The sequence below is a fragment of the Plecotus auritus genome (genome assembly GCF_963455305.1).
Source record: "Plecotus auritus genome assembly, chromosome: 7".
NCBI classification, from domain to species: domain Eukaryota; kingdom Metazoa; phylum Chordata; class Mammalia; order Chiroptera; family Vespertilionidae; genus Plecotus; species Plecotus auritus.
The window spans coordinates 130,498,111-130,511,478 of NC_137774.1; the positions used below are offsets into that span (position 1 = coordinate 130,498,111).

General features: G+C 37.3%; 1 protein-coding gene across 6 annotated transcripts in view; it reads right to left on the minus strand.

Annotated features, from left to right (window-relative positions):
• Positions 1-853: 853 nt before the first annotated feature.
• XRCC4 (X-ray repair cross complementing 4) overlaps positions 854-13,368 on the minus strand; it is a 211,978-nt gene continuing 199,463 nt past the window's right edge. For 4 of the 6 annotated variants that reach the window (XM_080680150.1, XM_080680149.1, XM_080680148.1 and 1 more), the window contains one exon: positions 2,184-3,232. In XM_080680150.1, coding sequence (XP_080536276.1) covers positions 3,121-3,232 — 112 coding nt within the window. In that variant the 3' untranslated portion in view covers positions 2,184-3,120. Of the gene's footprint in view, positions 3,233-13,368 lie in introns of all 6 variants that reach the window. The other 2 variants (XM_080680146.1, XM_080680147.1) reach the window with 2 other exon arrangements.

Genomic DNA, 13,368 nt, shown 5'->3' on the forward strand with positions numbered 1-13,368 from the left:
GAGATCAAAGTTTAGGATGAGGGAAGAAAAATCAACGTAAACAATAAAATTCATGTTGAATATTATTCAAATAGAGGGGAGAAAAATCAGAAAATGAGGACAAAGGCTGGTAAAAGAGAGGACATGTGGGTATTTGAAAGGGAAAAATGAGTAGAATGTAGGCTGGAGAGTGTTTTGAGTTGGTCAGAGTTGGGAGTCAGAATAGGAGATGGTGGATGGTCAGTTATGAAGCAAACACAAAATGCTTGTTGTCATGTAATTTTCAAGGTATCCTTTTCGAGTTATTAAAATGCAGATAAAATCATTCAGGTTACCACTAAACTACTTGGAAATATTAGAAGCTGTCAGATCAGCAGTGAAAATTTTAAATTCAGACTGTAGCTACAAATGGATGCATGAATAGTTCTTTTGTGGTTCTATCACTCTTACAAAAAGTAACTATTTTTTTTATTTCCTGATTTATAGGTAAATTCATGAGGCCTTACATGAACTTAGATGTTAGCTTCATTTTATTAAAAATGAATTCTTCAAATAGTGCTGAGTGAAGGAATGAGACACAAAAGGACGAGTGTGAGCTGGCTCATCTGAGCAGTATCTACCAAGAGGCCCTTGACTAGGCTTACTGTCCATTCCCAGCTGTCCAGGATGGGCCTATGACCTGAAGTTTTCTGGGCGTCCATAACTTCCCAAGGAAGTGCCAGTCAGAACGGTGGAGCTTAATTATTGTTATGTCCTTATTACATAAATTAATATCACACTCCTCCTAAACACCCCTGGCCAAAACACTCTCTTCAACCTACTCCAAGTTCTCTTAACCTTTTTTTTTTTTTTTAATATATTTTATTGATTTTTTACAAAGAGGAAGGGAGAGGGATAGAGAGCCAGAAACATCGATGAGAGAGAAACATCGATCAGCTGCCTCCTGCACACCCCCTACTGGGGATGTGCCCGCAACCAAGGTACATGCCCTTGACCGGAATCGAACCTGGGACCCTTCAGTCTGCAGGCCAACGCTCTATCCACTGAGCCAAACCGGTTAGGGCCTCTCTTAACCTTTTAATTGGATCTTTTATCTTCTGTAGGTCCTCACCCATAACTTTCCACATATTATTCCCTTTATGCACTTATCTTACCACTTCTTGATATTACAGTTCATTACACAGTGATTTTGGGCCTAAGCCCACTCTCAATACTCCACTCTTTGAGAGCAAGCCCCAAATTTCATTTACTAGAACATAAGCTCCATGGCAACAGAACGCTCATATTATTCACTGCCACATCTAGTGCCCATAGCAGGGGCTGCCACAAATGCTTAACAAATATTTAGTAAATGGATGGATTCATCCTTAAATTCTTTGCATGGCCCAGTTCTGTGTTTTGTGCCTACCTGATCCTTTATAAACATTTGGTGAATCAAACTGAATCAACAAAGAGCTGCTCAGCTCCAAAACAGGGTCAAGTATTTTACTTTATTTTAAACTGTTTTTTATTGAGTTCAGAGAGAGGGAGAGGGAAAGATGGATAGAAACATCAATGATGAGAGAGAATCATTGAATGGCTGCCTCCTGCACACCTCCAACTGGGGATTAAGCCTGCAACCTGGGCAAAGGCCCTGATCGGGAATTGAACAATGATCTCCTAGTTCATAGGTTGACGCTCAATCATTGAGCAACACTGGCCAGATAGGATGGAGTATTTTATAAGTTTGAGTGATAGACCATTAAAAAAAGAAAATTTTTCTAAAGTAGTTTCTTGCCCTTTTAATATTACATAATATCTCTCTTCTGGAGATGTGACTTTTCTTTTCATGAATTTCCCTAAAGAAACCTGAGCCATACTATAGGATGCCAGGGCCAAGAATTATAAATTTTAAGCTGAAAAAAACCTTCAGAAATGCAATCCCATTATTGTATTATTTTCCACACAAACAACCTTAAACCTACTTTTGCCACACCCTGTATAAATATATGTGACTATAGTTTTAATACTCTAATTTTGGAAATATCAGCATATAAATGATATTTAAAACCACAGATAACCTAGGGAGATAATGTAAGTAATAAAACAAGAAGGCTAAAGATTTTTAGGTAAAAAAAACTCAGCCAAGAAGCCTTAAAAAAAAAAAAAAAATGAGTGGCCAGGAAGAAGAAGGAACACAAATAGCATATGTTATTGCAAAAGTCAAATGAAGAGAATGTTTACTGAGAAGTGTTTGACTATCAAATGTTGCTGAAAGGATTAGTATTATGAAATGGCCCAATTTTTAGATTTATCAACATGGGGGTCACTCTTAACTTTAAATAGCATGGAGGAAATGGAAATCCAACTGGAGAGAAGGAAGATGAAATGAGAGATTAGGAAGTAGGAATTGAATTTTTTAAAAAGTTGTTGCAGATGTCATTGAGGTGAATATGAAATGTGAATACAAGATCCTTGTCACCAAAGAAGGTTCCATACATGTAAAACAAATGTTTTATCAATAATTTCCATGCTTTTTTAAAAAATAAAAAGAGGGGTACATTTGTATCAGTAACCACTTTATGAAGACCTGCTAGTATAGTATAGTAAAGGAAAAAGTTAAGCTAAGTAACATATTTTATTAAGAATATGAAATCTTCAATGCATCAGAAATTGTATCATCAGATTTTAAGGTAGTTTGTGTATAAACTAAAAATAGGTTTTATACATCCACAATTTATTCCACAAATTAAAACGCTCAGATATAATTGTTCTGAATACAGTAGTTAAAAAACACACAAACCTGTAGACATTTTATTTGTCGTATTTCCAAAATCTTCCCAGACAGGATATTAGACAGCTCCCACATGTCATACGTGTGAACTGAATAAGATAAATGTGTCCTTTGCAACAAAAAGTGAGATTTTATATAATTATAGGCATGCTGAATGAATAGTTTAGAATAATGTACCACTGTCATCAAATCATATCTTCATATACACATGTAATCCATTTTGCACAATGGTTTCAGTTCAGTGTGTATGTAATTAAATCGTAAGATGAAGTAATAGCTGCTGCTGAGTTGAAATTTCACTTTTTTCGGTTCAAAGAAATTAATAGAAAACATAGTCTAGTGAACATCAAAGCCCTGTTCTGGGACAGTTAAATCTCATCAAAGAGGTCTCCGGAACTACTGTTTTTCAGAGTCTCTAAGGACATGTTGTCAGTTGAGCTGAGCTCCTTTTTCAAAGTCTCTGGTAGTGGAGGATCAAGCCTAGAGAAAAAGGAAACCATGATAATTTTATTTTTAAAATATTCCACATAGAGTAAAATAAGCCTAAGATACATAAGTAAAATAAAAGTTAATTTCTCTTTCAGAATTGGTTTTAGAACATAAAGAAAGATGAAGGGAATTTAATTACTTTAACTGTTTTAGAATTAATCTGTTGCTATTCTGGGTCACAAAAATTCAAGGGCCTACAACAACAATACTCATGATTAAGGTGAAAACACACAATAAGCTCTGTTTTCTAAGTACGTTTATGCCAAGATCAGGATGGTTTCTGAAGCCATTTCTTTAATTATTCTATCCCAATTTTCATTTCCCTTTGCCTACCTTAAATTCTACCTATTAACATGTGTTTTAATCTCAATAGTAGAAAGTTCCAATCCCAGGAATTCCCTTTAGTGGTCATTTGATTATAAGTGTGTGTATATAACTAACAATTTCACATTTTAGCAGTTGTTGATCCACATCTCTTCATATCTACACTTATAATCTACATATCTTCATTTAGTAACTAAATTTTATTCAGTTTCAGTACTGCAGTTACTACCTCAATCAACTGACCTCTCTATGTGAATATTCATTTTGAGTCCTAGGATGAAAGGCATAGTAGTCACGGACTGTTAACTCGTCTTAAAAACCAGTTTAAAAAAAACTTAACAACCTGCAGGGTAAACAGCTCAATCAGAAGGGCAGCTTAGGAACAGCTTATACACTTGTATAAGCCTTGTCAGTGGTCCTCTATGGGACCTAAATAAAATATGTTAATATTCACAATAAATGTGCCTTCAGGGGCAATTAAGACTAGGTCAAGTCACCCCAGCAATACTGAGTAATATTTCTAACTTCAAAGGCAGAGGAGCCACCCCAGCTTGGTGTGGCTGAAAGAAGGGCTTGAAGTCAGGACACATAGATTTGAACCCCGGTCTATTTCTTATTAGCTATGTGACCTTAGGCAAGTCATTTAACCTAACTGGATTTATGTTCTCTCTCCTGGAAAACCGATATAATAATATCTGCCTCAGAGGTAGTCTAAAGCTTAAACGAAGTGTTGAACATGAAAATGCTTATAACTTCTCACAAAACATTTGGAAACTATTAATATTAGCTGCTAATATTATGTAAACTACAAAAGAGCTCCTGCTAATAGCTTCTTTAATTTAAAAGAATAACCAATTTAAAATCCCCAAACATTGATTATGCTTTTGAGATTATGAGTATTTCAAAAAGCCTGCACCCATACTTAGCTGCACAGGTTAATAAAAATAAATCATGACTGCATACAATTAATTAACCATGGTTGGCTGCCACTAGACCTGGGGCGTGTTCTGTCTTATCTTGAGCAAGCCAAGTTCAGACAACATCACCTTCACTGGAATTCTAAGGTGTATGACAACTACTACCCTCTGGGAGTGCCAATGTTAAAATAACCATAAAGAGGGACACAATTATTGTGACATGCAATTAAATATTTAAAAATATAGTCCACAGGAGAATAAAATGATACAATACAGAATAAAAGTATAATTAATACATGCATAAGTTTTTAATGTCAACTCAAAACACATTAAACATTTTTCTCTGGCCATAAATGTCTCAAGAGTTGATTTCTCTCCTTAGTAAAACAGAGAATTGAAGTATTTCAATTAAAAAGTCAGACCTGGAAAAACCCTGTATAATTTTGTTTGCAGTCTGTAGACACTGTACAACCAGAACACAGAGATCCTTTTAATTTAAAAAAATTAGCATAAGACAAAAGGACCCCTCTGAAGTGACAAGTCTGAAGGAAATAGATTCCTAGTGCTCCATTTATGTTTCCCATCTTCTTCTGAAGTCAAGAGGAGCTTAAATAGATTTAGACCCTTTTGTTCTTAGTACCTAGTACATAATAGGTGTTCAATAAACTGCATTCAATGAATAGAGATAATTTTTCTACAGTTTTTATATCCCTGGTAAGTTCTTCCCACAACCAAAATAGAAGTTTAATCATTTTTATGAATAATAAATATTTATTTTCAGAGTTTTTATAAATTCTGAAAAGTCCATCATCCTGCCTGGCCAGCATGTTTTCCCATGAATATAATATTTACTAGCCTGGAAAAAAAAAAAAAACCAACACTAAAAACACAACCTAGTGGTGCAATTAAGGAAAATAAGAACACACAAAGAAAGAAGGCAGAACTCTACTTCTGGCTATCAAGAAAAGAAGGGAAAAGATGGGCAGAAAACAATATCCAGTGATGGAGGTTAGAGATTGCTAAGGAAGTGGCAACCAGGAGTGATAGTTTCACCAATGTGGAAGCAGCTGTTTAGTTTCTTGCTGCTGGTGTAACAAATTATCGTAATAGAGTGGCTTACAACAATACAAATCCATTATCTTACAGATCTGGAGGTTGGCAGTGTGACCCAGATCTCACTGGACTAAGATCAAGATGTTGGCAGAGCTGCTCCTCTCTGTAGGCTCCAGTGGAGAATGTTTCCTGGCTTTTTCCAGCTTCCAGAGGCCGCCCTCTTCCTCCATCTGCAGAGCCAGCAATGGCAGGTGGACTCCTCACATCATCACTTCGACCTTGCTTCCTTCCTCACATGTCTTTCTCTGCCTCTCTCTTCCATTTAAGGGCCTTTGTGATACATTGGATCCACATGAATATCCAGGATATTTACCTACTTTTAAGGTGAGCTGATTAGCAACCTTAATCCATCTGCGCCCTTAACTTCCCTTTGCCATGGGATCTACTATAGCAGTGGTCGGCAAACTCATTAGTTAACAGAGCCAAATATCAACAGTACAACGATTGAAATTTCTTTTGAGAGCTGAAAACCGACTTCTGTGCATGGGCCATGAAGTTTCAATCGCACTGTACGTGCGTGCCCGCACGTGGTATTTTGTGGAAGAGCCACAATCAAGGGGCCAAAGAGCCGCATGTGGCTCGCGAGCCGTAGTTTGCCGACCACTGTACTATAGTCTCAGTTTCCAAGAATTAGGATGTGGACATCTTTGGGAAGGGGGCATCATTCTGCCTACCACTCCAGCCTTAACTTGGTTAGGGCTCAATTGTCATTCCAATCTATCAGTGTAAATACATTTCAGTATAACTGAATAGAGAAAAAGACAGCAAAACCAGGATATGGAAGGCCTTCACTAAAAGAAACCCTCATGCTGGCTGGAGGAGACATGTGCAAGGTCTGTGCAATATAACCTGAAGCTCAAAGGAACCAACACAGGTCTTCTTATTTTGATGCGAACTGAATCAGAATCACCAGTGGGGAAGACAGCTGGCAACCACTGTTATCCAACACTCCCCCCACTCCTATACCACCCACTATTCATCAAGAGCTTCCCATGGTCAGAGACTGTGCTGGATGCTTGGAATACAAAGGTGAGCAAACAAATAATCCAAGGCAAAAATAACACTGAGCTGCTGATATGCTCATATATACTTCAGCAGCCCTGGTCTTAGAGATAGCAAAACAGAGTGACAGAGTGTTGGTTTCACTACGATAGTTCCAAAGAGTAAGGCTGTTAAAGAACCACAGACAAGGCCACTTCATGGGCACGTGACCCATGCCGTCAGTCACACAGAGCCACACGCTTAGAAGGGCCTTATCCCTGGTTTAATGTTCTGCTATCACTATTTTGAACAAAAGTGTTATGAGTTTTCATTTTGCACAGGACCTGTAGATTACTGTAGTCTGTCCTGACCTGTATGTCCTGGTCACTTTGAGTGACTTTGGTACACCAGACACAAACTGAACCTAACCAAGTGCTCAGACTTATTTTGGACCAATAAATGTAACTTAAAAACAACAACACCACCAATTGTATGGGTGTATGGACTCATTCTGTCCTATTCAGAATCTAGTTTTGATCCTTAATTAGCATAACCACAAGTTAACTTTTCTAGCACTTAAAAAACACCTACTTTTTTCTCTTCAGGGAAATATTTGGTGAATTTTTTCACTGGTAATTTTTGTTTTTTGCCTGAAAATAATTAAATAATAATGTATTTTCCTAACAAATGAATACTCTGCTTTATTAGACTTCTTCTCCCTCCCCTCCTCTTTTTTCTTTTTAAAGTTTCACTGTCTTCCGCTTTATAGTAAGAGAACTATTTCTACTTTAATTTACAGATTTTTTCAATAATTTAGTCCTTGCTAGTGAACTTTATTCTTAGTGTTCATCTCTGCTCACAAAGCAGCAAACTTGTCATCAGTATCATCTGTGTTGTAGACTTCCTATCGCCTTCCCTTTTGATTTGCTGAATATCAGTCTACCCCAAATCCTACTTGATGTTTTCAGGGTAAGTTCCCATAACTCTTGAAGAGACACTTAGCTATTAACAATTAAAAAGTGACTGATGAATCTCAGAGGAAAGATTGAGAGGGGGTGGGATGGGGGTGGGAAGTGATTAACCAACCGATTTATATGCATATATGCATAACCCAAGGACACAAGACAGTGGTGTGGTGAAGGGAGGGGAGCAGGTCTGGGTTGGAGGGGGTCAATCTGTAATACTTTAGACAATAAAAGATAAATTAAAAAATAAATGAAAAGGACTTATAAAAAAAGAAATTCTTAAAAGTAAATAAATAAAAGTAATTCTTACCCTTAATAACAATAATTGTTTTCATTCCTTAAGCAACTTTTCTCATAAAGAAAATGAAATTTATTGCTGTATCAGAAGATAATATTAAGGGAATATTTATTTATACTCATGGGAATTTTATTAAAATAATGATAGACCCTATTAGATACCCAGATAAATCCAATCCAAAATACTGCATCCAACATTTAGGTGGAGTGTGGTTAAAAGGCTATTTCCACATCGGAATGGCCCTTCTAGGTCCAAAATTCTAGTGTTTTCAGGATAGAAGAGAACAGTTAAACTTTTAGGTTTCATCCAAAGTTATGAAACTACATGTCCTGTTATTATCTCCTCTTCTTAACTTACTTTGGGTGTTGAAATGTTCCTTAGGATGAAACAGTTACTACTTAAGATAAACATTTGGTTAAAAGAAATAATGAATTTCCCTACTTGCTTCTTAAGAAGAAGACTAGGTTTCAAATACAGAAATTCTAAATCCTATATCAATCCTAGTGAATGCAAGGAATAACAAAATCATTTGTTTTTTGGTATATGAAGTAGTATATGCATATTATAAAAAAATTCAAAAACTTTATAACAACAGAAAAAGTAAAATAAAAATTATCCTGTCCATTCACCTGTTGATATTTTAGTATATGTTTTTTTTTAATTCAATCAAAATTCTGTTGAAAGTCTATTCAAAGTTGCTAATCTATCACTCAGACTAATAGAAACATTATTGAATGTTCTCCTTACTCCAGGTACTGTGTTAAGCTCCTTATTCATGTAATTGTCACAATAACCCTATGTCCTGTTATGGTTTCTATTTTCCAGATGAGAAACCAAAACTTTAGATATTTGAATGACTCACTCACCTAAGGTCTCACAATTTATAAATGGCCAAGGCATGGCTACTTTCCCATTTCTCCTTTGCCTCAAATGTCTTTCCCTTCATTATTACCTGCCCCAAACCTACCTACATTTGAAGGCTCAGCTAAAATGCTACATCCCTCAAGAAATTTGCCTTGAATTCTGCCTCTTTATTTAAAACTTGATTTTAGAGGGGTGGGGGGAGAGAGAGAGAGAGAGAGATTGATTTGTTGTTTCATTTACTTATGCATTCATTGGTTAATTCTTGTATGTGCCCTGACAGGGGATCAAATCCACAACCTTGGTGTATGGGAAGACACTCTAACAAATGGAGATATTGGCCAGGGCCTGAACTCTGCCTCTTTGAGATCTCATACCACACATCATTAGAGAATTATTCTAACATAAAGTAAACTAATTCTGTTCAAAACAACACAGCTTTATGTGTTCCCTGGGTAATTATAACGTGTGAAATTGAAAGCAGGGCCATTGACAGCAAATGTTTCTTAAAGTGAAAAATGTGCTTAAAGTTAGATTATAAGCTCTATTTTTCCTTGAAGTCATTAACATCACCACCTTGATTGACAATACTTAGCAAGCATTTGAAAGTGAATTATGCTCCACTGGACACTGTCTGCATAATATTAAATTGACATGGTCACTGCCCTCTTTGAGCTTACAATCTAAAACAGATGTCATGGTATAAACAAACATAAAAAGAGATAAAGACGCCGACATACATCTGTTCAACAATTGAAATACACTGCATGAAATGCTTATATTATAGTGAAAGTGTTGTGTGTGTGTGCATGTGTAGGAAATTGAGATGTTCATATATGGGATCGAGGTAAGGATTTTTCAAATGCAGATTTTGTCTGTATAAGAAGGCAAGAGCTCACATCTGTGCAATTGGGACTTTATTAGAGGAATACAGTTGTCAATCACCACAGAATAACCACTGTACACATGTGAACCAGATGCTTCCATGTAAAATAACCCAGGGTGTTTCACAGATGAATCACTGAAAACGTAATTACACATCAGTCCTCGTTTATTAGTAACAGGTCCACTTATGTGGAAGCCATATGGTACTGTCCATCCTGAAGTAGTGGAAAATACAAAAATGGGTACTCTTGAGATGTTCAAATATAAACTCTGCTGCTGCTGCTGCTGCTGCTTTGCTGTATTATCCTTGTGGTGGGATTAGTGATAATTATACATGTTCAATCAAATGTCTTTCAGAGAGATGTCTATGGTTGCCTTTTATTAGTAATGATTGTGCCAATAAAGTTTAGTTTTATTCTCTCCTTTTAGGATTTTATTTCAACAGAAAAGAAAATGTTTAGCGGCCACACAACTCCTATATAACTATATAATGACTGTTAGGATAAATATTCATTTACAATACCTTAGAATGTGAGCTCACTCCTAAATTGTTATGAATGTAATCTCTGCATATAGTTTAAATGTTGAGTCAATATATATGGATTCCCTGCAGAACAACAGAGCCTGTGTGAAGCTGTCAGGAAGTATCTATGTTTTACAACACTGATCCTCTGAGCTCCAAGGGTCATTGGTCTGTGTTTCATAAGCTGTCTACCTATTTACATAATCGATTTGCTTGTTTTTTTTCATGTGTCAGAGCATTGTCTGACAAATAGAAATGGAACTCTTTAGTTAACAGCAAAACCTTTTAAGAAGAGTTTAATTTTCTGCTTCAAAGAGACTCTTTAAAACAAAGAAAACCAGCTTGCCCAAGTCTACTTCTACAGAATACTTTGGTTAGAAAACTACAGCAAGATAGCACACATCTTCAAAGTCATCTAGAGCAGTGGTCGGCAAACTCATTAGTGAACAGAGACAAATATCAACAGTACAACGATTGAAATTTCTTTTGAGAGCCAAAAACTTCTGCGCATGGGCCACGAAGTTTCAGTCGCACTGTACATGCGTGCCCGCACGTGGTATTTTGTGGAAGAGCCACAATCAAGGGGTCAAAGAGCAGCATGTGGCTCGCGAGCCGCAGTTTGCCGACCACTGATCTAGAGTATTGTACCCAAATGTCCATGCTGTATTGTGAGGCTGAGGTAGAAACAGTTCATTTTCAAATAACCTAGGTCCTTGGGACATCATACTGAACTGTATTTGAATGCTTTTTCACCATATATATATATATATATATATATATATATATATATATATATTTATGCTTAAAAAATACATTGCTAGATATAGTTTTCTAATACTGTCCAGGATTTTTGTACCTATGCTCAGGAATAATATTGGTCTGTATTTTTTTTTTGTCAAACTCTTGCTTTTTTTGGTTCTGGAATCAAACGTATGTTAGCCTTCAAGAATTAGTTGGGAATATTTTCTTATTTACTTTGCCAGAAAAGTTCAATAATATTAAAATAACGTGTTCTTGAAAAACCTGAGGCCTTTCTTCTGAAAAGGATTTGTATGTTCTTTCCCACTGAGTTAGGGGACACTACTCAGGGTCCTTGAGGCATAAGGCAGTCTTCCAATGGCTGTGCTCAAGCAGCATTTCTATCTCAGGGCGGCCCTACTCTTCAGGTGATTTACTCTCATAGCAAGGTGCCTGCTTTGGCTTCAGCTTGTTGCTTGGCCTGAAAGAATTACAGTAACTTCAAATTCAGGTTTGTGTGCACTAGAAAAAAAATATTTGTAATTTCTGCAGGACTTAGTTGTATTTCAGTGAAAGGATACCTCGGATTATCTAGTTTGCCACATTGTCAGAGAGAGATTCAGTGGTTTTAATTTAATAATAAGTGGTCTTTTTCATGCAGTATGTACCAAGTTTGAAGACAAACAAGACTGGGTTAAAATTATGGATCTGTCACTTTGGTGATCACGAGATTTTGACGAAGTCCGAACTTTTCTGAGCCCATTTCCTCTTTAAATTGGGGATACTAACTCCTACTTTATATGGCTATTTAAAAGTATGCAACAAAATATAACTGACATTTACTAGACACTAAGAGCCAGACACTGTTAAAAGTGCTTAAAGATATAAACCCATTTAATCTACACAACAGCCCTATGAGGTATTATCATTATCATCTCCTTCGCACAGTTGTGTAAACCTAGAGGTTGTCAAGGCCATAAAACTAATAAGAGGAGGAGAAGGGATTTTAATCAAGTCTGGATCTATTGTTTAAAAAATACTATGTTATTATTTGCAGCATTAAATCATTTAAGTTATGTTAAAAGTATACCATAGGAGAAACCAAGATGGAGGCATAGGTGAACACCTAAACTGCTGCCTTGAACAACAATTTCAAAACTACAACTAAAAGACAAAACGGACATCATCCAGAACCACAGGAAGGCTGGCTGAGTGGAAATTCTACAACTAGAAGGAAAGAGAAAAGCACACTGAGACTCACAGGAGCTGCAGAAGGCAGAGGTATGGAGGCGCGCATGCGGAGAGGGCTGGCAACTGAGTATGCGGCTGGCTTTCTCAAGTGGGAGGGAGACAAAAGTTCCCGACAGCTCTGAACTCCAGTTCTGGGCGAGACTCTGGGGACCCAGACTCATTCGGGGAGAAACTGGACTGTCTGGCAGCAGGTGAAACTCGAGGGTGGCTTTCTCTCAGAGGTGCTTGCAGCGATTACCGTGGGACACTGAGACCCAGGGGCCTCTTAGGGCAGGGCTGATGGGAAGCCATTGCTGTCTGCTCTGCCCTGAGACTCCGCCCCATCCAAGCTGAGCACAGAGGCTTTTGAAAGTCTTGTCTCATAAGGGTGTTTCCAACACAGAAGTTCTCCCAGTGTAGACACAGCTGATCCTCACAGCCAATTGGCCTGGAGGTCAAATCCTCCCAGTGATATCAACAACAATCAAGGCTTAACTACAAGACTGTGCACACAGCCCACAAAGGGGTGCACCAAGAGTGTCACCTCAGGTAACTGGGGAGGCTGAGCCACTGGGCCCTATAGGACACCTAGCACACAAAGCCACTCTATCAACTCAGGGAAGCAGCCAAAATGCAGAGACAAAGAAACAGGTCACAAATGAAAGAAATGGAGGAAAGCAAATGACTGGATATAGAGTTCAAAACCACGGTTATAAAGTTTTTCAAGAATTTTCTAGAAAAGGCCGATAAATTTAGCAAGACCCTCAAGGATATGAAAAAGGACCAACTAGAAATTAAGCATACACTGACTGAAATAAAAAAATAATATACAGAGATCCAACAGCAGACTAGAGGATCGCAAGAATCAAGTCAAAGATTTGAAATACAAAGAAGCAAAAATCACTCAACCGGAAAAGCAAAAAGAAAAAAGAATCCAAAAATCTGAAGATAGTTTAAGGAGCCTCTGGGACAACTTCAAGCGTACCAACATGTGAATTATGGGGGTGCCAGAAGAAGAGAGAGAGCAAGATACTGAAAACCTATTTGAAGAAATAATGACAGAAAACTTCCCCCACCTGGTGAAAGAAATAGACTTACAAGTCCAGGAAGCACAGAGAACCCCAAACAAAAGGAATCCAAAGAGAACCACACCAAGACACATCAAAATTAAAATGCCAAGAGCAAAAGACAAAGAGAGAATATTAAAAGCACCAAAAGAAAAAGAGTTAGTTACCTACAAGGGAGCACCCATATGACTGTCAGCTGATTTCTCAACAGAAACTATGCAGGCC